General features: G+C 40.0%; 1 protein-coding gene across 2 annotated transcripts in view; it reads right to left on the reverse strand.

The window, feature by feature from the left end:
- The window catches only part of ACVR1 (activin A receptor type 1), an 83,991-nt gene that overhangs the window by 39,144 nt on the left and 20,801 nt on the right, over positions 1-24,046 (reverse strand). For both annotated transcript variants that reach the window (XM_054478030.2, XM_054478031.2), the window contains exons 3-5: positions 6,679-6,942; positions 4,474-4,685; positions 446-545 (exon numbers count right to left, since the gene is read on the reverse strand). In XM_054478030.2, the coding sequence (XP_054334005.1) occupies positions 446-545; positions 4,474-4,685; positions 6,679-6,942 (576 nt within the window). The remainder of the gene's footprint in view (positions 1-445; positions 546-4,473; positions 4,686-6,678; positions 6,943-24,046) is intronic.

The raw sequence follows: 24,046 nt of genomic DNA on the forward strand, positions 1-24,046 counted from the left end.
GAGTTATAAAGATCCCTTTGCTAGAATTGGTTTCACTAATTATTCCCATTAAAAAGAAGAAAAGAATGAGAGGAATTAAAGAATTGCAATAAAGAAGTTTATTGTCCAAAAGCCTGCTTACTTCAGAGTATCCAATACCTATGGTAAGGAGCAACCATATCAATTCATTTTTTGGGCATTCTCTCGTCATCCCAAAGGGACCACTTACAACTGAAAGCTTTTGACTCGGCATTCTCTGTACTCATTAGTGATGGACTCCTTTGATAAGAGCTTAAACAAGTTCAGGTGCTCCAACATGAGTCATACAGAATAGAGACCACATCTCATTAGTTTAATAAGGAAACAACAGGTAACAAAAAGCAGATTTTCCAAGCTCCATCTTTTACTTCAAAAACACAACTAACACTGCATATTACCCACAAAGAAAGGAAAAAAAAAGAATTACCGACACACTCCAACAGTGTAATCTGGCGAGCCACTGTTCTTTGTACCAGAAAAGGAAGACCAGAGCCACTTCCTGATGTACACGAATGATCCAATAAATCCTGTGGTTTAAGACAAGGGGGAAAAGAAACGATTGAACAATATAGCTCCCACTTTGGAGTATTAGCACGCATGACATTGTAACTCACATGAAGGGCAGCAATCCGGGACACATGGCCTGTTAGTGTACATGTAAAGCTCCTCTGGAAGAAGGAAGAAGGACTGGTTTTATTGTTTTTTATTTTTTTATTTTTTGAGATAGAGTTTCACTCTTGTTGCCCAGGCTGGAGTTCAATGGCACGATCTTGGTTCACTGCAACCTCCGCCTCCCGGGTTCAAGTGATTCTCCTGCCTCAGCCTCCTGAGTAGCTGGGATTACAGGCACACGCCACCACGCCTGGCTAATTTTGTATTTTTAGTAGAGACAGGGTTTCTCCATGTTGGTCAGGCTGGTCTCGAACTCCTGACCTCAGGTGATCTGCCTGCCTTGGCCTCCCAAAGCGCTGGGATTACAGGCATGAGCCACCGCGCCTGGCCAGGTCAGGTTTTATTTCTTTGGAATACTAGAAGCTAGTACTTCACCTAATATATGATAGGTTTTCCCGAAGGGTAAGTAGCCCTTTCTTATACGCAGTTTCCAAATAAAATATATAATGAAAGAAGCTGAGCAGACAAAGTTGGAGGTGTAAATCAGAAAGCCCAAGAAGCAGAGATGAGCACAAGGGAAGCAGTAGAGAGAATAGCAGGTGGAAGAGAAAAGGGTGGGGGGGGGGGTCCTTTCAACTTCAAGAACTGGGTATAATTTACCATATTCTGCTATTCTCACTAAGTATCTGTCAAATGATTCACTTTAGTTGCCATACCAACTAAGGAACTCTAATTAGGAACAAACAAACTAGGAATAAAGAACAAACAACTCTAATGTGATTTGTAACAAAGACTCCAATGACCATGTGGATCATTAAATTGGTAAGCTCAAGCAGCAATGGGCTGCCTGGATGGAGGTTTCCTTTCAGGCAGGTGAGGAGCAAAACTATATCAACACCTACTTGTCATTTCTTAATGTGAATCACTCACAAATCAGAAAAGAAAACAAATAAAGCTTTCATTGAAAACATAAAACCAGTGCCCCAAGTTAATGTCTACAAATGAAGGTGTTGGCAAAAGGATTCCCAGTTAGTTCACTGATGAGGTAAGCCAAGAAGCAGGTATCAGGCATAAGTTATCTGTAACAAACAATATTGTGCCAATGGGTGATAAAGGTAGGGTTGCAGTAATATTGACTTAATATTCCCCAAAGCTCATCCTTTCCCAAACATTTTGGCTGGCCTACAAAAGCAATACATTGATTTGTGTGAATTTCATCTTCTTTCACTTCCTCTGAGCACCACTGTGAAGTACTGTTGATCGGCAAAATTACCAAAAGCTGAACATCCAACGGAAGAAATTTAGAACCCTTAAAAACCACAAAAGGGATAATCAACAAGAAAATGAGTGTAGATGAAGCAGAGTTTCATATCTCCCTAACCATTTTCTCTCTTGCGGTTCTTTTTTCTCCTTATTCATTCATTCTTTTTTGAGAAGAATAATTCTGAAAATTAAACTAATGTGTTATTTTTTTCATAATGTATGATCCTGCTTCTAAACCCTGTTCATAGAACTAAGGAAGGAAAAATAAAAAATCAACCCAAGACTAACAAACATATATCTCAACTCTCAGATGCCAAGCCTTCTTTTTGTTCTTTTCTTTTCTTTAATTCAAGACAGAGTCTCACTATATTGCCCAGGCTGGTCTTGAACCCCTGGTCTCAAGTGATCTTCCCCCTTGGCCTCCCAAAGTGCTGGGACTACAGGCATGAGCCACCATGCAGGGCCAAGGCTTGTTTTTCAATGTAGATGTGCAGTTTAGTAAGGGTATGCTTTGTTGAAACATACAAATGAGCATATTGCTTAAATAAGCAAGTATGTAGATCAATAATGACAACTTGTTTTAAATAGTGTTCTTTACTGTGTTATTATATCATGATATACTGTCATATGACATGGTTGAGTTTAAAGGACTATTTTGGCATATGCTCCATTCCTCTCTCAAAATTCTAAAAGCCATTTAAACAGTAATTTATACCAGATATTCCTATTATTGCCCTTGGTAATTAGTTATGTTAGCAGCTCTGAGGAATGAAGTTCTAACTAACCTATTTTAGAATCTTGCTTTGCTAAAGCTTTGTCAGGATTCATCCTCACATCTTCTTGCTACTAACTCAATAAACTCATTTAATTTTCCTTAAAGCTTGAAATAGACTTCTAAGTATATATCTAACAAAAAAAAATTGTATTTCTCTACTTTTTGAAATGAAATGTCCTTATACTGCATTCTCTTTCCCCAGTTCCACTGTACCACAGTTTAAACAGTAGGTAAATGGAAGCTACAGAAGGTTACTTCCCCCTTTTATATACCAAAAACTGGCCCAGTGATGGGGCAGGCAGTAGAATGGGATGTTTCCCAGCCCATATCAGGCACTACCAAATGTTTGTGACAACCTGCCAAAGGTGGGTCCTGCAATTGTCCAGGTGTAGCGTCTGTGCTACCCAGATGGCCACTGGTGAGGGGAAGTCTTCTCCAGCATAAGGGGAGCTGCAGGGCAAGTGTAACTGCGGAACTGTCAGACACTTTGAAGCTTGTTGTCTAGCAGAACAAGACTTACCGCAAAATGATTTCAAATACACATGGGCAACGGCATTAAGTAACACTGAATCACATTAGAAAGTTATTACTTTGATTGTCTTTCAATTAATCGGATTGTGACAAGGAGAGAGTCTCAAATTCGTATTGGCATGTCTCTTGCACTCACTTAACACCCACAAATCTCAAATTTTTCAGAGTAAGCATCAGACTGAGCATAATATCCATGCAGAATGTTATTATTTTTTCTTTTGCACTTTATGATAACCTTCTATTTAGAGCAAGTGATAGATACCCTTTCCCCACTTAAAGTTCACAGTGTCTTTAAAATGAACACTTGGTAAGCAATTTTAAAAGGTAAATAAAAGGAGATAGTCACTTTTTAATGTGATTTTATCATTTAAAAATATGCAAAAGAATAATTTTTTAATGTATAAATATAATAGTTTCTAACACTGTGCAGTCCAACAGGTTAATCACTAGCCACACATTGCCATGAGCAAGTAAACTGTGGCTGGTGTGAATTGATATAAGCTATAGGTGTAAAATACACAGAAGATTTTGAAAACTTACTTCAAAAGCAAAAAGAATGTAAAATTTACATTAATAATTTTTTAATCAATTATACGTTGAAATGACAAAAATGGTATGTATTTGGTTGAATATCTGTTAAAATTAAATCTACTTTTAAGAAACTTTTTGGGTTTTTTCATTTGTTTGTTTTTAAGGTGGCTACTTGAAAATTTTAAATTACATATGTGATGCACATGTTTCTATTGGACAACACCGGTTTAACCAAATGACTGCACTCCACAAGGGGGCACCACAGGAGCATACAAAATTTAAAAGCTGCTTTTTTGGATGTCAAGTTTTTAAGCCTTAAATTACAGGGTGTTGAAATAATCTAGAAAGGAAATTAATATTTAATATCCAGCAAAAGGTGCCTTTTTAAAAGAGCACTTTTATGGCTAAAAATAGAGTAACTGAAGACCACAAATTCCAACCCTCCAAAATTGTAGGCAACCATTCTCTGTCTCTTTTGTTTTACTCCTCAGAGAAAAGTAACTAACTACCAACACTACTAAAATAAATCCCATCCCTTATTTAAATGTCTATCTAAAATGGCTGTTCTGATATGGGAAGACTACACAGGTGCCAGCATGTGCTTGTTTAGGACGTAAGTAACCAACAGCATGTGTGTACACTGTTCAGTCACTCATTACTGGTTAGCGTCTCATGCTCGAAATAAGAATGTGTCTCCAGACATCTTCCTTATGCTTGGGATTCCCTGTGGGGTCATGACTTACTGCTAAAGTGCTGTCTCCAACATTGGTGGTGATGAGCCCTTCGATAGTACCATACTCCACGTCTCGGGGATTGAGGCGTTCTTGGTTGCGCCTTTTAAATTTTCGGAGAGCAACTCCCAGCAGGCAGGCTAAAAGACATACTGCGAACACTACAGAGAGAATAATGAGGCCAACCTCCAAGTGGAAATTCTGTGTTCCAGGGAAGGATTTTCCTGGAGTTGGGGGGAAAAAGGGGAATTAGTTTTAAGGATCACTGCTTACTTATTATTAGCATAACCAATATCCTAACAAGTAGCTCCTGATCCTGACCACACAGTCTCACAACTCAAGAAGTATTAAAACTAAAACACTTCCTAATACCTGGCCAATGGCCCAGACATTTTAACCATCATTCAATTAGACACAACTAGAATTGGAAAAAATTCCACTGAGAATCAATTGTACTAATGCATGAATGTGAGAGTGCTTTTAAAATATAAAGTACTGTACAAATCTTTGATATTACTCTTATTAACTTGGATTTGGTATGTTTCACCATCAAGCCCTTACAGACACTGTACTATCCTTAAGAGAAAGGGCTCCCTGAGCTAAAACCAAATTACCCATCTGTGGTCTGTCTTTAATATATCCTGGGTGTCTACTGCTGATTTCTCATTGATTTTTTTACATCACAATTTCTGCCTAGGAACCCATTCATTCCTCTCTTCATTTACTCACTTATTCAGACATTCATTCACCGATTCACTCCCTGGGTTCAGACCTCTTCATGACATTATGTCATCAGGCCCTGTTCTTCCCTACACAGGCCTTACCCATTTCCATATTACTGGTCTCTTCAGCCATCCAAACACAAGCCTAACTTCCTTTACGTATTTGTTTAACTTTCCAAGCCCAACTAATCAACAGCTTGGCATACATCATACTCCATGGCATATGTCATTTGCATGAGAAAGTGTAAAACTAACAAAATGCAACACTGAATTATAAATACTGTGGCCACCCTAATCAGATTAGAATGTCCTTAAATTCAAAAAAAAAAAATCTTCTATTAAAACTCAAGGTCTAGCAGAGTGATCTGCAGATTAGAAACTTCACAGTTGGTATAATAATGTTTGTATGAATTCAGACATTTGTTTATGTCTATCCACCCAATTAATAAAAATTTAACTCACAAAGTATAACAGTAAATTTTATTCCATCAAGGACCCTTTTAGTTTTAACCATGTAAATACTTGAGCTCTTTTAAAACCCTCTTTGATTATTCAATCCTATTTGCTTGTCAGAATTTAACCTTTTCCATATGCCTTAAAGTCATCACCATAACTTCAAAGTTACTAGAACATGATCTTGCATCAGCTTTTTTGTTCTTCTGCCTCCTTCCTTGCTGGCTGACATTTCTAGTTTTGGATGCTCATCGTTACCTCTCCTCCACTTTTTGGTTTGTTTCTCTTTTCTGAGTGCAAAATTAAATAACTAAACCTATTAAAAATGTACTATATGGTAAGAGAATAAATTTGGCTTAGAATGAGTTTACATAAATGTTTGCACAGACTTTAAGATTGCAATTTAGGGCTCATTTAATAGGGAAACAGTTTCAGAGGTGGACTAGTTTCCTTAGCATATGCAATCTGTACTGATGGTAGAGAGAAGATTCCACAAAAACTACAGGGTTTATGTGAAATCTCATCCTGCTTCAAGTTTCAGTGATAGGGTCACTGGGCATCAGATATGGGAGAAGAGGTCAGCGAGCCTTCTTTTGTCTCCTTCCTCATAAAACAGGAAAGGCATTCCACTCAGTCACCAGTCCGTTCTGTTTTCCTCCCTACACACTTGACACAGAGATGAGTATTTATTAGCAGAATTGTTTCAGAAATTATGAACGACTTCATGGGTCAGTAACATAAAAATGTATTGGGAGCTGTTCACCTGAGTCACAGCAACCAAGAGAAAGCTAACTGGTCAGGTAAGCTGTCCCCAAGATGGACATCACCTTGCTTACATTCCCCAAAATGCCCCTCCCTCTTTTAGATGCCAGAAGGCTGGTCCTTTCTCTTCTTCACCCAGGGCTACCTTCCTTGTAGCTCTTCGCCTCTGATTCAAAATGTAGGTGGAATGCCTCATAGCTACTTAGATCTTTAACCCACACAGACCCAGGACAACACTAACAAAACCCCTTGATCTAGAAATAGAAAAGTCCATGGGAACCTTTAGTGGGCAGCTGGGCCGTGATGTTCCTATTACACCAGTCCCCTTGGCAGCACTCCACGGCTTGGCCAGGGGACGGCGGGGTCTTACAGGTCATCTTTCCCTGCTCATAAACCTGGAAGCAGCCTTTCTGGTAGACGTGGAAGCCATCGTTGATGCTCAGTGAGGAAAAGCACTGCTGGCCTTCACAGTGGTCCTCATTACCGCAGGAGAGACCTTCACACACACACATGTAGAGTTTGGGGTTGACCTTGGGCTTCTCATCTGCAAAGCAGAGAAAGGAAGGGAAAAAAAAAAAAAAAGAGGAATTACCGTATGAGTTTCGCCTTCATTGAGGGAATGACCATTCCAAACACCTCTATCAACAGGAAGTCAAGCTAAGCATCACCATCAACCATGAGGTCCACATTCTGTCACCTTGTCACTTAACCAACCAACAAATAATAATTGCCTCTCAACATAGCAATTCATTTATATAAGCTGTGCACCCTTTTAGATCATATTAGGACAAAGACTGGCTATCATCTGTCCACAGACTTCTGAAAATGAGCTTCTCCCCCTGTGGTGTTCATATAACCTTCAGCTTGATTGGCTCTCAGATCCCAATTATTGCATCAAAATAAAATGTTTCACTGGAACATAATGTTTATCACCTTTATTCTATCCCCCAAAAAAAAGCTCCTAAATATATGGCAGCTATTAATACCAATTTTTGCTAGCTCTGTGCAAATCCCCATCAACTCGTAAAACAAGGAATGCTGACATTCTTGCAGCTACATGGCAGAAATATACTACAAACTGAGTATCCCTTACTCGAAATGTTTGGGACCAGAAATGTTTCAAATTTAAAATTTTTTCTGGATTGGGGAATAGTTGTATTTATCCTGGCTGAGCATCTCAAATCCAAAAATCCAGAATTCAAAATGCTCCAATGAGCATTTCTATTGAGCATTGGGTCAATGCTAAAAAAGGTTTGGATTCCAGAGCAGTTCAAATATCAGGTTTTGGGATTTGCGATGTTCAACCTGTAATATAATAAGAATTTGCAAGGCTGTACAATCTATAATTACAATCCATGGTACCAATATTTCCAACTAGATGCCTAGACTAACTTTTTCACTAGTGGTAACACTAAAGTTTACATAGATTATAGTGGGAATTAATAGCTGCTTAAGAATTTTTGGCTGGCAGAAAAAAAATGGTGCCAAATATGGAGAATGAGGGCACAAGGAGACAAAGAGAACCGAATAATGTTTGAACAGTAAGGTGACAGGTGGGACCACTGGAAGAACACACACCTAGGGAGTTCAAGGTGCAATGGAAAGAGGCAGAAACGGATGATCAGGGAAGCACACCTAATCACTCTGCTTAATTGTCTCTTTCTGAGAATACTTATTTGCATCTGCATTTTCACATTACTCTTTTCTCTTCCCTTGTCAGTATGATTACTTTAGACTTGCTGGTCCCACAGTTTCTACTAGTGGGGAAGGAAAGAGAGGATAAAATGTAAACAGCCAAGTCCTAGAGGCCACTGATTAGTTAGCTGAGGCCACTTTTGCCCAAGCACTGTTCATATTAGGAAATTCAGCTTTCAGAGCTCCCTCCAAAGGTCTATGGCACATAGAGGCTTGCCTTCTAATCCCTGAACCCTCAGTAGTGGGTCTACGAGATAAATGCTTCTTTCTTAAAATAACAGGTCGGGTGGCTGTGCTTTCCAGAGGAGACCTTAAGGTAAGGTCTTTGAAAATGTCAAGTTCATTTACACAGATTTGTGTGGGTGTGTGGAGAGATGTGGGTTATCTCAAAAAGAGAAAAGCATTCTTAATCTTTCTTCTTCCCTCTTCAAAGAAGTGGAAAAATAGTTCACTGCCCACTGTAATGTGGGTGCCTCGTCCCACAGAGTAAGTGCATGCAGACACACAGACACAGCCTTCTATTTATAATTGACTTGCTAGTTCCTTTGAAAACCACAAGGGGCTCATCCAAGAGCAAAGACATGCCTGAAAGCAGAAAATCCAAAATAGCCGCTGACAGTCTATGTATGTCACCAGTCTCACCCCTGAGAATCAAGAGCCCTCAACATTTTTAATGAGCAAAAGTTTTAATGAACAAAGAGATAGTCTTTATGTTCCTTGCCTGGAGAAATCCGAAGGAAATTCCAGCACCAATCTATTTCTATGAGGATGAGAAACATGTATATCTGTTGACATAATCCAGCAAAAAGTTTACACTTGCCAAAAGAGAGCTGAAAGATAATATTTCCAGGGAGTCTAGACATGCTTGCCACTCTTGAATGGCACAAAGCAGGCTGAGGGCTGCCAACTATGCTGCCCAACAGGTGATGATTCTTTGGAGGGAAGTGGATGGGTGGAGTGAGGGGGAGAGTTCATGGTGTCAGACTAATTTGCTTGTGACCTATGGCAGGGAATTGAAAAGACTATGCTTAAACCTGAAATAATGCAATTTATGTAAATTTGAAACACAAACATATATTTTAACATCCCGAGTACTTTTAAAAGATCATAGATACCCCAGGATATATACCTAACCTATTGAAGAGTATATGCCTCTTGACACTGGTTTGGGGATAAGGGGTTAGCGCTGGGATGAAGGAGCAAAATAAAAATAAAGTAGGAGAGAGCTGTTCACGGACTGATAATGAATTGACGAGTATGATTTACTCAGCTCGCTGAACGTATGGGCTGCTAAGAATAACAATAAACCAGCAATGCTAGACTAGAGAGAGCCTGCTCATCATTGGTCCTAAATGGTCCTAAATGGACAGTCCAGGGAACCAAAGGATTAAGGACACCCATGCTTGTAATTTAAAAATGCCAAATTTTTAAAAAATAAAGTAACAACAACAGTCATTTCTCTAATGTGCTCTCAAAATAAACTGTTTTTAAAGTTCCATCCCAAACTAAATTCTAAGTACACAGATGCAGGAAGGGGCACTGCTTTTCCAAGGTCTCTAGTTTTTGACAGGCTGTGCAGGGAGCCTGACAGACGTTTGGACTATAACCTAAAGAGTTTGCCAGACATGACAGCCTCAAGTAAATATCACCTTCAGTAAAATTTAACTCATTATACCTAACTCTGTGGTGTACCTAGGCTTTAATCCTGCAGGGTCACAAAGTAAGTCAAAGAGATTCATCTGTTTATTAAGCACTCTCCTTAAATTATTTATATACTTCCTGTAGTTGTATGTAGACAACCAGGGATTAACTACCTGTAAGTTGGTGATTCTTTTCAGTAAGATGTGAAATACCAGGGTTTTCATAACCTACCCTCCACAATTGGGGAAAAAGGCAAGGAAAGACAACTGTTAATGATACGTAATAATTAACTCAATCTCTGATATGAAAGAACCTGAGCTGAGTCTAACAGCTAACGGGGAAGTACAAAACCTTCACTAACTTCTCTTTCTTATTCTGTTCCTTATCCACTGTTCAATCTTCTTACTTTGTATATTCCCACATAACTAATTAGCAAAGTCCTTCATCATGTATTTATTTTTTATATATACCCATATATAAATGAAGACCCTAAATTCATAAGAATGACACACAGGTGCACACACATGCATGCACACACTCACATTCGCTACATGCCACTTTGGCAATTTCATCTGACAGAGTGGAGTAGATGGAAGTATTTTCTGAACTAGAATTACTAAGTCAACAAAGAAGGTTAAAAGCAAGGTAGTAATAGCATTCTTGGATCTTAATATCCACAATTCTAAGGAAGACAGCAGGACTCAAAATGTCCATGACTTACTTTTTCAGTCTTGTCAAATTTAGGAATAAGCATAACATGTGTGGGCCTGTGATATTTTATTTGGTGTGGGAGTGGGGGTGGGGTTCGAGAATGATCACAAAACCCCTCTCAGGGCCACAGGTATGGGTGTGTGGACTCCTAATCTTTCAGGCTGTGATATAAATACAGTACACATCAAGGAACACCAAAGAACAGATAATCAGATTCTGTGACTGATTTTCAACAGTACTGACAGGAAGCACCGTATCTGATGTAAAGTATTTTACACTTGCCTCTGCGAATATCCAGGAAGTGCCCTGGCAGAAGGCAGAAAGTCTACTCCACCTAATTGACATTCATTTGAATAATTCAGTAATTTAAATGTCAAGCCAGAGGTATTCCCTCTCTGCAGAGCTCACCCACATTGTTTGATCTAGAAGGCACCTCCCGGCATTACTCAGTGTTATGGCTGGCACTGCGTGCCCTTTGTATCACCAGAGCCAGAGCCGTGTGAAAACACTCGCAGCCTGGCCTGGCTGGGAACAGCAGGGAGTTCTGACCACAAACAGAGACTGCCTCGGAACCACCAGGGAGAATACGGGGCTGGCTCCACAAACCAGCGGTGCAGGCTGGGAATCCCAGGAGTTCACCATGGCCAGCTCTTTAAAAAGATTTTTCCCGCTCTGTATGATCCTCAGTTCACCATCTGGGCACACCTCCTCCGAGTCTAATGCCGGACTGGCAGAGAGAGAGGCAAACCAAAGAGCATCGTGGACTTTTAAAAACTATCCACAATTTGGTATAATCTTGTACTTCATGGTAAAAGTATTCACATTTATGTTTAAGTGGGACTTTAGCAATCACAACACTATGGACTTACCTATTCACGCCTGCCCAGTCATGCACTCTGCAATGCTTTAAGGCATTGAAACTGAGTATCACTCTAAATGGTGCACAAAAACCAACATTTCCCACTAATGTCTTTGACATAAAAGACAAATAAGAAAATGCTACAAGTAAACAAACCGGCCCATGGCCATGATTTGTCCTAGAGGGCAGCAAAAGGAACACGCTGAATTTTTTACAAGTTCACCTCAAAGTAGCACAAATCATAATGCAGAAATTAGACTGTAATTATAAAAGTCCAATAGCTCAAAATTTGTATAGCTAAAAAAGGAACTCAAGTATCCCTGGACTCCTTCCAACACTCTAAACAATTCATTCATTTGAAATGGCAAGCTTATATGAGGTTTATAGATTATAGGAGTCCTTCCATCGTCTCCTAATCCGGGAGCACAGTTTGGCACCTCTCCAGAATTGAAAGCATTTGAGATCTCTGGCATTAAACAAAGGCTTTAAGAAGGATTTTGCAATGCTAGGTATCACTGCCAGCAAGCCTGCTCCTAAGACAGAAACACAAAGGTCCGTCTGGAATGCCTAGTGAAGGGCATTTGATCCTCTGACAAGAGGACAGGCTATATGCTCAGGGATAAAATACACCCAGTGCCTAAATAATCTCTCATTATAAAACACTCATTTAGGGAACTCAAATCATTTTTTTTTCCTTATCCGAGAGACTGACACCTAGTTGTTGTAAAGCCAAGAAGAAAATGTATTTCAGCAGTTATGGGGGCAAATAGAGGTGTTCAAATGAGATTGCATATAAATTGAATATCAACAACAAAAACTTCCATGATTTTGAACTCCAAATGTATTCTTCCTCCAATGTTCCCTGCCTCAGGAAATGGCATTCCCATTCATTCAGATACACAAGCCTGACTCTCTCGGGCTTCCATCATGCTCAACGTAGAGACCAGTCATTAACCTGGCCTACAACTGCTGGCTGCCCTGATCCTTGCATGCTCTTCAGCCTCCTCTTCAGTTACTGGAAGTTCTTAAAAGGCCTCTTCTTCCTGCTTAGGGATCTCAGGTCCTTTTAAGTATGGAATTCCTTCCACTTTGAATGCTTATCTCCCTCCAGTCAACACCTCTCCACCTAGTTAGTGCCTATCTACTGTGAAGATTTCACCTTACACGTTACTTCCTCAGAGAAGCCTTTGTTCACACACCCAGATTTAAAGTAGGAACCCCCCTTTAGCTACAGCCGTACTTGTGTCTGCATGGCTGTTGAATGTCACCTTTCCTATAGATTGTAAGCACCATGAGGGTGAGTTGCATCTATTAATACTTTGCTCACCGTTCATTACATACCCCACAACAGTGTCAGTGGTTGGCAGGAGTGCAAGCCTGATGAATATTTGCTTCAGAATGAATTTTCCCTTCACAGAAAGGATTTAGAGGTGGAGAGAGACCTGATGCCGGTTTTCAGAGCAGGCTGAGCCCATAAAGTCTTTAAATGTCAGCACAGATCTTAAGGCAGGGCTTAGTCACCAAGCCGGCATGCCTGAGCAAACCATTTCTTCCTAGAAGAGCTTGCCATACCATCACATCTGTTCACCTACTTGGGCTCACGAATATAGAAAATTACTATTTTGTGGTGTGGTAGGTTTATTGTTTGCTTGTTAATTTGTTAAAAGAAACAGGTAAAATACAAGTGTTCCTTAAAAAAATGAGGAACTATTTAATATATTAATAGAACAGCTGGGCTCTGTGGGTGGTCCTTCTCTGGATGGTTGATTTGAGGACTCTGGGCTATGGTGATTAGAATCAGGAAAACACAACACATACCTGCAACTCGTCGGCTTGGAGGGGTCAGTGCAGGACTCGGCTGCCTAGTGGAGAAAAAGCTGCCCTGCTCTTTGCTGTCATTTTTTCCCTGGTCTTTGCTGCCATATTTTATCCCTATCAGTGAAATAATGGCACCTTCAATAGGGAGTGGGGAAGAGAGAATTACATCATTTTCCCCTTCTTGCTCTGCTGAAGGTGATAAGGATTCCTAAGTCATCCTGCATTTGAACTGCTGAAGCTGAGAAAAAAAAAAGTGCCATCTGTTTATTTTGTGTCTGGGCTGACTCCTTGTCTCTGAAATAATCCCTGTAAATTAAGCCTATTGCAGCAGCCACACCTTCTATTTAGAAGCCAAAAAACTCAGCCTGTTTTCAAGTGACTAACAAATTAAAGAACACTGTGAGGTAATGACCTAAGACAATATTGGTCTGTCTTTCCATGCTTTTTATGATTCTCTGAATGTTGCAAAGACTTGGCTTTAACAAATACAGCATATTAAGGAGTTGTTTTAACTCCTTAACGTGGGAGAAAATAATGACCACTTTCTTCATTTTGTCTTCAAACTTCTTGAATCTCTGCTTCAGAGAAACAAAGGATTACAAGGCCTACCGGGAACTGCCTACTGAGGAATACTTCAAAAACCAAAAAATACTGGCCATGTCTAAGTGGAGCTCTAGTTATACGGAGAGTAACAGAGAGTAGAATAATCTGGAGGAACAGGGAAGAAAGTCCCAGTGAATTGTAAACATTTCAGAAGTCATTCCTTGTTTAGTCTTAGGAGAGAGCCAGGAATGTGGTTCCATCGATTGAATGTCTCAGGCTGGAAGCTCTGTTCGGGCCACAGGAAGAATGGTTGATTCTGAGGAATCACTTTTCGTTGTTTCCCCCACCTCCTCGGGCTAACCAGAGAGTGTATGGCATTTCAGTAAGGGTTTCCTACCTGGGCTCTACACTGAGAATTTTGGTTTTACAGGAAACATTTAACAATGGGCTCTAGATGAGACAGAACAATGGAGAAAAAGCCAGCCGGTGGCTTTTGTGCCTAGCTCTCCACTTCAATTTCTCTTCTTGCATCCTACTCTACCTCTCTCTCTGGGATTCATGGACTGGGCCTCCTCCAAGGTTGCCAATCTTAGCTCTGGTTACCATCAGCGAGCCTCCACCACACCCCTACAGCCTTTCTGGAAGCTTTCAAACCACAGAGACAAACCCTTCAAAAGTTAAGCAGGGCTCCAATTTGTTTAACAAGTCTTGAAATGCAGCCTTTGGGCACTGTAGCACCCACAGCTAAAGGTGAAAATGTCCTGAATTAGTTAAACTCCCCTTCCTTAGCTCCACAACCTATCCTACCCCAGAGAAAAGCACAGAGGGAACAAAGTAACTTCCAGACTACAGTAGTCCCCACTTATCCCCCATTATCCACCGTTTCACTTTCCACTATTTCGATTACCTACCGTCAACCACAGTCCAAAAATATTAAGCAAAAAATTCCAGAAATGAACATTTCCTAAGTTTTAAGTTGTGTGCTGTTTGAGTAGCATGATGGAATCTCACATTGTCCAGCTCGATCGTGCCCAGGACATGAATCATCCCTTTGTCCAGCATACCCACACTGTAGATGCTACCATCCTGCTAGTCACTGAGCAGATGTCTTGGTTACCAGATCCACTGCCATGGTATTGCAGCTGCGTTCAAGGAACCCTCCCTTTACTTAATAACTGCCCCAAAGCACAAGAGTGGTGATGCCAGCCTATTGTTATAATTGTTCTATTTTACTTTAAGTTATTGTTGTTAATCTCTTCCTGTGCCTAATTTATAAATTAAACTTTATCCTAGACATAGGAAAAGATATAGTATATATCAGGTTCAATACTATCTGTGGTTTCAGGCATCCACCGGGGGTCTTGGAATGTATTCCCCATGGATAAATAGGGGGCTACTGTATTTACTTTCCATCCTAGATGAAGCCAAAGCGATTTTAAAATAACAGTTAAAAGGGTAAAAACTTGGGGCAGAGTCCAAGCCCCTGATAATGCTACTTCCCCATCCTCCAACTTCCCCATTCATTTCCCAAGGCCCTACCAAGTCCAGAACTCCGTGAAAGGTTAATGAAGAAAGGAATCCCATGTCTTCAACCCCAGGAAGACATGCCTTGCCTCTGTATCCCAGCCTTTATAACTTGATCTTTGCTTTACATATCTTCTTTCCCCTATCAGTCTAATTAATATAGTCCAAAATAATTCATTAATTCTCAGGTTTAACATATTGAACAAGATTGGCTTATCAGTCATAGAATAAAGATCTCACAGTCACAATGAGACAGTTAAATTTGAGTCCTTTTCAGCTTGTTCTTTTTTACCCCTGGGCCCACAGAAAGGCTCCAGGTGCCTACACTCCAGGTAGAAACAGAAAGCATCTCATTTGAGTGCTGTGAAGCAGAACTGGCTTTTCAAACACACAATCCCTCCCCTTCAATCTGTGCCATGGCAAACCATTCCCAGCTTCCACAATAATCTTGGACTTTGGCAGAAGACAGCCAGCTAAATCTGAGATGTGTCACGAGGCCACTGGCTGGGGAGCAAGAATATCTAAACACAAATCCAGGCGAGAGCAACAAGCAAGAGTTTCCGCAGATTCCCTCTGGCTCCTGTAGCTGCAGATTACTGACAGCCTAAAGATAACCCAAGTATCTACAAACGGTCACTTTTAAATAGTAGCTTTAATGCCACCAGTCATTTCAGAAGCATTTCCTTCCAGAGCCTGCTTCCATCCACACTGGCCACCAAGTCTGTCCAACAATGGCAAGCTTACCGAGGAGATTAAAGTCCAGAAGGAAATGGAAGAAATCCCAAAAGGGAACAGACAGCTCCCGACATGCTGGGATTCTATTCTGTGATTGTACTTGTGCCAAGATTTGGACTACTGAGAAATAGTAATCTAGCAAAGAGACACCTTGTAGAAATGACTAACAATCACTAGGGATTAAAGAGCGGGTATAAAATGAAACAAAATAGTTTAACTCCAAAACTTTCTAAAGCTGAGGCTGTATAAACCATGGATGGCTACCACTAGGAGACTTTTAGGAAAGCCTTTCTCTCCAAGAGAAAACTTACCTAGTTTACTGAACTGCTGTAAGGAGAACAATATGAAGTCTTCAGGCACATACTGTACATACATAGCCAGTGTGGCCACCCACTAACCACAGAAGCACCAAATGGAACTGCTCAGAAGCCTGCTGCTTTTTTTTTCTTCCTTTTAAGTAGGGCCAAAGTTCCCAAGATCTTCCTAAGACCATTAAAATCTGCTCAGCACCTCACCTGTCTACTGAGTAAGTCCACATTGTCCTAAATGGCAGTCGGCCAGGGGCTGGTGTACAAGGGACAGGTGCTCCGTGGGCTATTTTCAGTTGCTATCAGCTCAGTCAGGAGCTGCACATGCTCAGTAGGCAGGCCAGTTTTGGTTCCATTTCATACTCTGGGCAGCCAAGAGACATACACCTTCACAGCTGCCAGGGCAACCAGCTGCCCAGTGCTCCTCCCAAGATGGGAGCAATGAAAACAGTGTAACCTGGCCAGCCAACATGCCAGTGAGCAAGCTGTACCTCTCATTTCACTGCCTGGGTTATTCTGAGCTGGGCTTATTGACACTCCATGGCAACACAGGAACAAAGGGCCAGCTAGAGGGATTTAAATGTCCTGCAAAAGTTGCTAGAAAAGTCAGCAGCTCTGGCTTCTGCTTTCATAATAAAACTAGCAATAGCATTATTATTAGATTATTGTTGTTTTGTCCCTGTTATGATCATTTGTGAGCCACCTGTAACAGTTCTACTTCCGCACTAAGGCTTTGTTTTTGTTTTGTTTGCCACCATTTAGTTGCTACGGTTGGGATGCCTTTGAAAATGGAGTATATGTGCCTGCCTGTCCCTAAACTGCAGGAGGATTCGTTTTTCCCATCCGTTTATTTCTCATCTTGCCACACTATATGATCCACTTTCACCATACACCACTCTTTCAAAGCACAAAACTGCACCTACTTAATCTCTCCACAGTTCTCCATTGCCTTCGGGATAGAAGACAAACACCTTAGCATAAGGCTCTGCCATGCCTGCAGGGCTCAACTCTCAACCCTAATTCCATCTCATGACATGGTGACCCCCCATGATCTCACATCTCTGGACTTCACCCTTCCCCTGCCTGCAATGTCCTTCTTAGTCCCTCCTCTGCTGGTCTAATGGCTATTTATCCTTCAAAACTTCGCTTCCCTGCATCACCAGCCCCAAACCCAGCTCCATGAGGGATGCAGGCCTTTCCTGTCCATACTCGTCATGCTATGCTGTGACCTTTGCTGTATCCAACTGGACTGTGACTTCTTGAAGCAGGAACCACTTCTTGCTTACACTTACATCACTAATGCCTACCAGTGTTGTCAACTGGTACTCCTGTTTAAATTGACTAAAAGAACATAAGTTTGTCTTATAACTGATTCACTTTTCCCCAACTCATTATAAATTATTTGAAAGAGTTTATATGATCAGCCCAGATCAGTCCCACTGTCTCTTATAATATTATCTTTTCTCTATTACCATAATTATTATTCTAGCCAACATTTGTCAAATATTTATTGAGCACCAACTGCACATCAGGTAATGTCTTAGACACTAGGGATAAAACAATGAATACCTCCACATTCTGGCCTCTCACGCTCTAGGGCTCACTGTGTGCTGGGCACTCGGCATGTAGTCTCATGACTCCTCACAACAAGGTGGGTACCGTTATTATTTCCATAGTACCAGGTGGCAACAAGCACAGAGAGGCGAAGGAGAATATATGCAAAGACATAGTGAAACAGAGGATGACTAACGATGGTGTTTCGGCCTTGTCTCTTTCCTGAGAAAGGCTTGATTCCTATGCATGGCCAAAGCCTTCCTTTCAGAACACATTCTTTGACTCTGACCATCAATACTATGTCAAACATGATCCTAACCTTTTGCAAAACTGGAATTTGAAGCATATGAACTGGGACGTGAAGTTAAGGATAAAAAGAAGTCATTACTGTAACTCTACATGACATGCTGCAGTATTATATATATCAGAGAAGTAAAATTCTAAACTGGACTGTTAGTAATTTTTTTTTAATCCATTCTTTGTAACTTTTCTGAATGAATCTGTTTTGCTGTTGTTTTTCAACTAAAACTAATTTGGTGTAGGTACCATAATTCAGAAGACAAAACAAATGCAGCAAGAAATAAAACGAAGGAACCATCCCCACCCCAATCCCCCAAATCACCAATTTAAAAAATATTGGCAAGTTTTTTTTTAAGGTGAATGTCACCATCATGTGCCCAAGAGGAATTTCTCATTCTTCCTTTTATTGTTTCTCTCCTTCCCACATCTCTCCTTCCCACATCCCATATACATATTCTCAGCAAAGTCCATGTTCTGTTCTAGCCCATAACAAAGAATTAGATGTAGCATTAACCATGGCTCTAGGAAACACCCTGCTTGCAGGGCTCAGATTCAGCTGATGAGAATCAGGCCACAGCTGCTCCAGTGTTATGACCCAGGCTGAGAAGGTGCAAACGTAAACTTCCCTCTTCCTGCCAAATCACTGACTTAAAGAGAAAGGATGGTCAGGCTACATGGAGTTATGAAAAAATAAAAGGTTCTAGACCAGCTTTGTTGAGGAATACACCAGATGACCTATGGTCAGGTGTCAGAGCTGTCACATGAGGGAAAAGGTTCTAGACCAGCTTTGTTGAGGAATACACCAGATGACCTATGGTCAGGTGTCAGAGCTGTCACATGAGGGCAGTAGGAACACCTGCGCAGTGAAACCTTGAAGCAGACTGGTGTCATCTTTTTTAATTTCAATATGGGGTATGACCCACTATTGGGTAGCAAAATCAACTTAGTAGTTTAAGACAAGGTTTCTTTCTGTCTTTTTAAGTGAAATAAAACTGAATAAAATTTAAAAAGACAAGAAATAGGTGCACATTAAACATAGTAAGAGTAATTACTGTTTCATGAAATTTTCATTTCAGATGTGTGTGGGCACTATCTATGCAGTGGGTCTTACTCCAAAATGTTTCTTGCTGTGAGTCACAGTCAAAAGTTTGAAAGCCACCTCGCCTGTGTCTTACACTATCTTGGAATGACATGAGTTCTGAGTCACTATGGCTATTAGGAATAAACATTATGTATGGAATCTTGCCTGAGGTCATCCCAGGCTGCAGAGGAAAGTTCCACAGGACAGTTTGCAGCGTTTTAAGAGTTACGAATTAATTTTTAAGTGTGTTTTATTTTCCTTGGTGTTTTCAAGAGTGAAAGTGGCATATATGACATGCCTACAAACCTTCTGCTTTACAAGTTTTTCCATAAAGAGGAGATGGCATTCATCCTCTCACTCTGGAGACCTGTCTTTATAAAAGAGAACACTTAGAAGTGACTGCACTGCACGCTGTTGACCACAAGGAAATCATTTCATGAGCTTGGGTGTTGAATTTGTTTTCTCATCTGTTCAATATTTGACTTTCTTTGAATGAATTTTTAGCATCCTCCCACACCCTACTGCTATCCATACCCCTCTTATACTGTCCACTAAAAAAAAAAAAGAAAGAAAGAAAGAAAGAAAAGAATGTGGCGCTAGTTTAACTGCTCATGGCTGAAACAAACACTTCTCAGGAAGGAAAGGCTAAAAGGATGCTTTGTCACAGCTCACCTTGCATCAACTAGTATAGGATCATTTTGTAAAATAAGAAAACTTGATGATAAAGAAGTAGTGTCTTAAAAGTATGAAGCTTCATCAGATATTTACATTCTAGGTCCCAGTAGTAGCAAATGCCTTAGTATGTCATCCCTCTCCCTAAAAACATCTTCCATTTGATGATACGCCAAAGAAAAAGATTTTATTCTGAACAAGAGATAAATTATAGTAACAAGAAGAGAAACAAATGCAATACTAAGACATTTCTCTTCCATTCATTCACCCCTTCAAGAACTTCCTGAATCCCTAATAATGAGAAAATCAAAGAAAGGCTTATTCTATTCTTCCCCCCAGCAGCAAAGAGGGGCACCTTTGTAACCCTAACAAAAAGTCCATTGACGTTATCTCCTTCCTTCCATCATTGGGTAGTGGGGCTGGAAAGTCTGAGTAGTGATGGCTTTGGAAATACTAAAATCAAGTTAACTCAGAAAATAATTTAGTACCTAGCAGTCTTCTCTAGAACAGGCCGAAATCTCTTGTGAAAAAATTCTGCATAAGTCTGGCCTTCCTTGCTATAATAAAATCTAACTGTGGCTTACAAATTTAATAAAATGTGGGTCGTCTCAGCTTTGAAATATTTCCAAAGGAGCAATATTCCCTTTAAAGTAATTGTGTCATAGTCTTCACCTGCAAATGCGTACAGGGACAAAAGAAAAGCCAAACATGGAGGTTCTGCCTTCACCCTGGTGGTATAATAGTAGTATTAGAGCATGATTAGTCTTATTAATGGGAAGGAAAGGGAAGGATATACAGGTAATTAGGACTCAAGTGCTCTTCTCTATGAGAGCAAATAAAACTCTTCCTGCAGCTAGAGTTGTATATATAATGAACATGAAAAATGATTACTGGTAGGAGAGACAAGAAAAGTAAGAAACACAACCCCAGGTGAAGGGGCCTCATCATTTGCTATTACAAACTCTCTTCTCATGCTCTCAAACAGACTGGATCGAGCTGGATTCTAGTATGCACCAGACATAATATGAATGTGAATGTAGCCAATTTAGGGCACAAAAAAATGCAAAATTTTGAAGAGGACTGATAATAACTGGAGCTCTTGAACACCATTCCTCAAAGTATATGATGCCTTTTGTTGGCTGTGTAACCTTAAGCAAGAGCTTTAACTAATCCAAAAGCACATCCAAAAACAATGTATCTTATGAGGGCACTTGTGAGGATTATAGGAAATTATGCATGAAAGCTAGCCCAATATCTAGTGCATATTAAGCACTCATTAAATATTACCTACAATCATCAAACAGGTCATTATATTGGAAAGCATTTTCCAAATATAAGTGGTGAAAAAATCTTTTATTGCCCAGAGCATTTAGGATTCCATAGAACTTGAGAAATGTTCTGAAGTACACTCAAACTCTACAAAAACAAAAAAAATCACTGTTTAGAACTAATATTTAAAATGTTACCACTATTTCTAATCAATATTTATGAGACATTTGGGAGACAAAGGGGTAAAAAAATTTTTTTAATAGACTAAGAAGAGTACGCTACCCAATAAAATGTATTAGAACAAAATCTCTATGACTCTCTTATTTATGTCCCAAGAATGTGATGTAGCTTCATTACAGCACAATTAATAGGATGCCTATCTATAACATCAAATATGGGTCTATTTCCTTTTAAACGTAGTCGTCTAAAGCTTGCTCAGCAGTAGACAAGCTACACTGCTATTACAGATTTCTGTTATCGGCCCCATTATTTACCTCTTTTGGATTAAGTATTAGTACTTAACACTTGCTTTTTAACTAATGTTGAGGATACTACAGTGTATTATAAATAGGGTTTCTCTTTGGTTTTTAAAATTTTCCTACTAAATATATAAAAACAAAATGCCTTCCATAGAACACACACACACACACAAACACAATAGGGAGTTAAGTCACAGAGGAAAGACGGCACTAAGGCAACTGCTATTATGATTAGAGTACGCTAGGCTATAGCACTCACTGGATATTCTATTTTTTTAAAAAAACAGCAATTGCAATTAAAGGATGATATGCTCTTTTCCATACTTGTAAACATCCTAATGGTGGTGGTATATTAAATAGCAAAACCTTAAGGGTCAATCTATTTCCACTTCCATTTCAGCCTAAACTAACTTTTACATGTTTTACATGTCTTCACTGTGGCATTAAGAGGTTATCTGCTGGATTCTTGGACAGCTTAAGAGCTGAAAGCAGGATTAAAAAAAAACAACCAATGGCATGGTTATTAGCATTGCTCCATAACTGCCCTTTTTCCGCCCCACTCTTTTCCCCATTCTCTCTCTACCTCTCCTTCTCTCCTCATACTACATTTCCAGTTCTCTGTCTCTTCTCTCTTTTTTTATAACTTGCCTACATCGCAGGTCCACCCATGATATCATCTGAACTGCCCCATACCACAGAGGCAGAGTGCGGTGGCTCACGCCTGTAATCCCAGCACACTGGGAGATAGAGGTGGGCAGAATGCTTGAGCCCCGGAGTTGGAGACCAGCCTAGGCAACACAGTGAGACCCGAGCTCTACAAAAAATACAAAAATTAGCCAGGCATGGTTCCCTGCCTGTGATCCCAGCTACTTGGGAGGCTGAGGCAGGAGGAATGCTTGAGCCCAGGAGGTTGAGACCACAGTAAGCCAGGATCGTGCCACTGCACTCCAGCCCTGGTGACAGAGTGAGACTCTGCCTCAAAAAAAAAAAAAAAAAAAATTGCAAAATATCATACAGAATTGATGGCCAGCCAAGGTGGCTCAAGCCTATAATCTCAGCACTTTGGGAGGCCGAGGTGGGTGGATCACTTGAGCTCAGGAGTCGGAGACCAGCCTGGGCAACATGGCAAAACTCTGTCTCTACCAAAAATACAAAACAATTAGCTAGTTGTGGTGGCACAAGCCTGTGGTCCCAGCTATTCAGAAGGCTGACGTGGGAGGATCGCTTGAGCCTGGGAGGAGAAGGTTGCAGTGAGCTGAGATCACACCATTGCACCCCAACCTGGGTGAAAGAGACCCCATTTCAAACAACAACAAAACGGCAACAACAAAAATATCATATAGAATTGATATGGTAACTAAGGAAGAGAGTGAAATTTGGAGGGACTTTAATTCTCAATATTCCTTAGATTTTTAAATAATAATCATTATTTACCAATTTAAAAGAGGTAAAAAAAAAAAAGTCCTAGAAACTTGACTGTTAGAAATGTCTCTAGCAATTGTCAAGTATCCCCTGGGGGATAAAATTACCCCAGTAGAAAAATCACCGTTAACTCACCAAATCCTTCCAGCTTTAATACAAGCCCATTTCCTTGTATTAATTCCTTCAACATTGCCACTCAGGATCCCTTCCCCATACCTTCTTGGCGCTAACTGACACAACTGCCATATTATGGGAATATCTTTAACAACACTGCTTAGAGTGGAATATAAACTAGATATCTAAAATGGTCTATAACAGCACTGGCCAACAGAAACAAAATGTGAGCCACCTAATGTAATTTAAGTTTTATCACAGCAGTAGGAAAAAACAGGTGAAATTTACATTTTTATTGTCTTCAAAATCCAGCTTGTATCTTACATTTACAGCATATTTCCACTCATATTAGTGACATTTCAAATGCTATATGTGACTATCAGCTACCATATAGGACAATGGAGAAGTATAATATATGTCATTAAGTATGAGAAGGAGATAGGAACAGATCAAATATTATGAACCTAATATATAATGAAATAGATTTATAATATTCTAAGTACTGATTTTTTCACATTGTTGGCTATACTAACTTGTCAAATTATATGCCTCCTTGGAAACTCATCATTTATATAAAGAAGACCATACCCCAAAGAACCTGTAACAAGGGCATTAGTCTTACTGTCCCATCTGATCATAAAGAGGTTGAGATTCCTACAATAAGCACCACTCTTCATGGAGGAACACTTGTAAAATAAAGTGGGCACTGCTCAATGTGCAATAAAGTAGAGTTTAGGCTTTCTCTATCTAGAAAGATATATAACAACATGTTAAAAGCAATTACATGTAAGTGAAGGGAATTATGAGTAACTTTTACTATCTTTCTCTCTTGATTATCTATTTTGTCCTTTTCAACAAGGGCAGGACCATCCCTGAGCAACTTTTTGGAAATGAGGGGATGGGAAGGTGAGTAATGAAAGTAA

The sequence above is a fragment of the Pongo pygmaeus genome, chromosome 11 (genome assembly GCF_028885625.2).
Source record: "Pongo pygmaeus isolate AG05252 chromosome 11, NHGRI_mPonPyg2-v2.0_pri, whole genome shotgun sequence".
NCBI classification, from domain to species: Eukaryota; Metazoa; Chordata; class Mammalia; order Primates; family Hominidae; genus Pongo; species Pongo pygmaeus.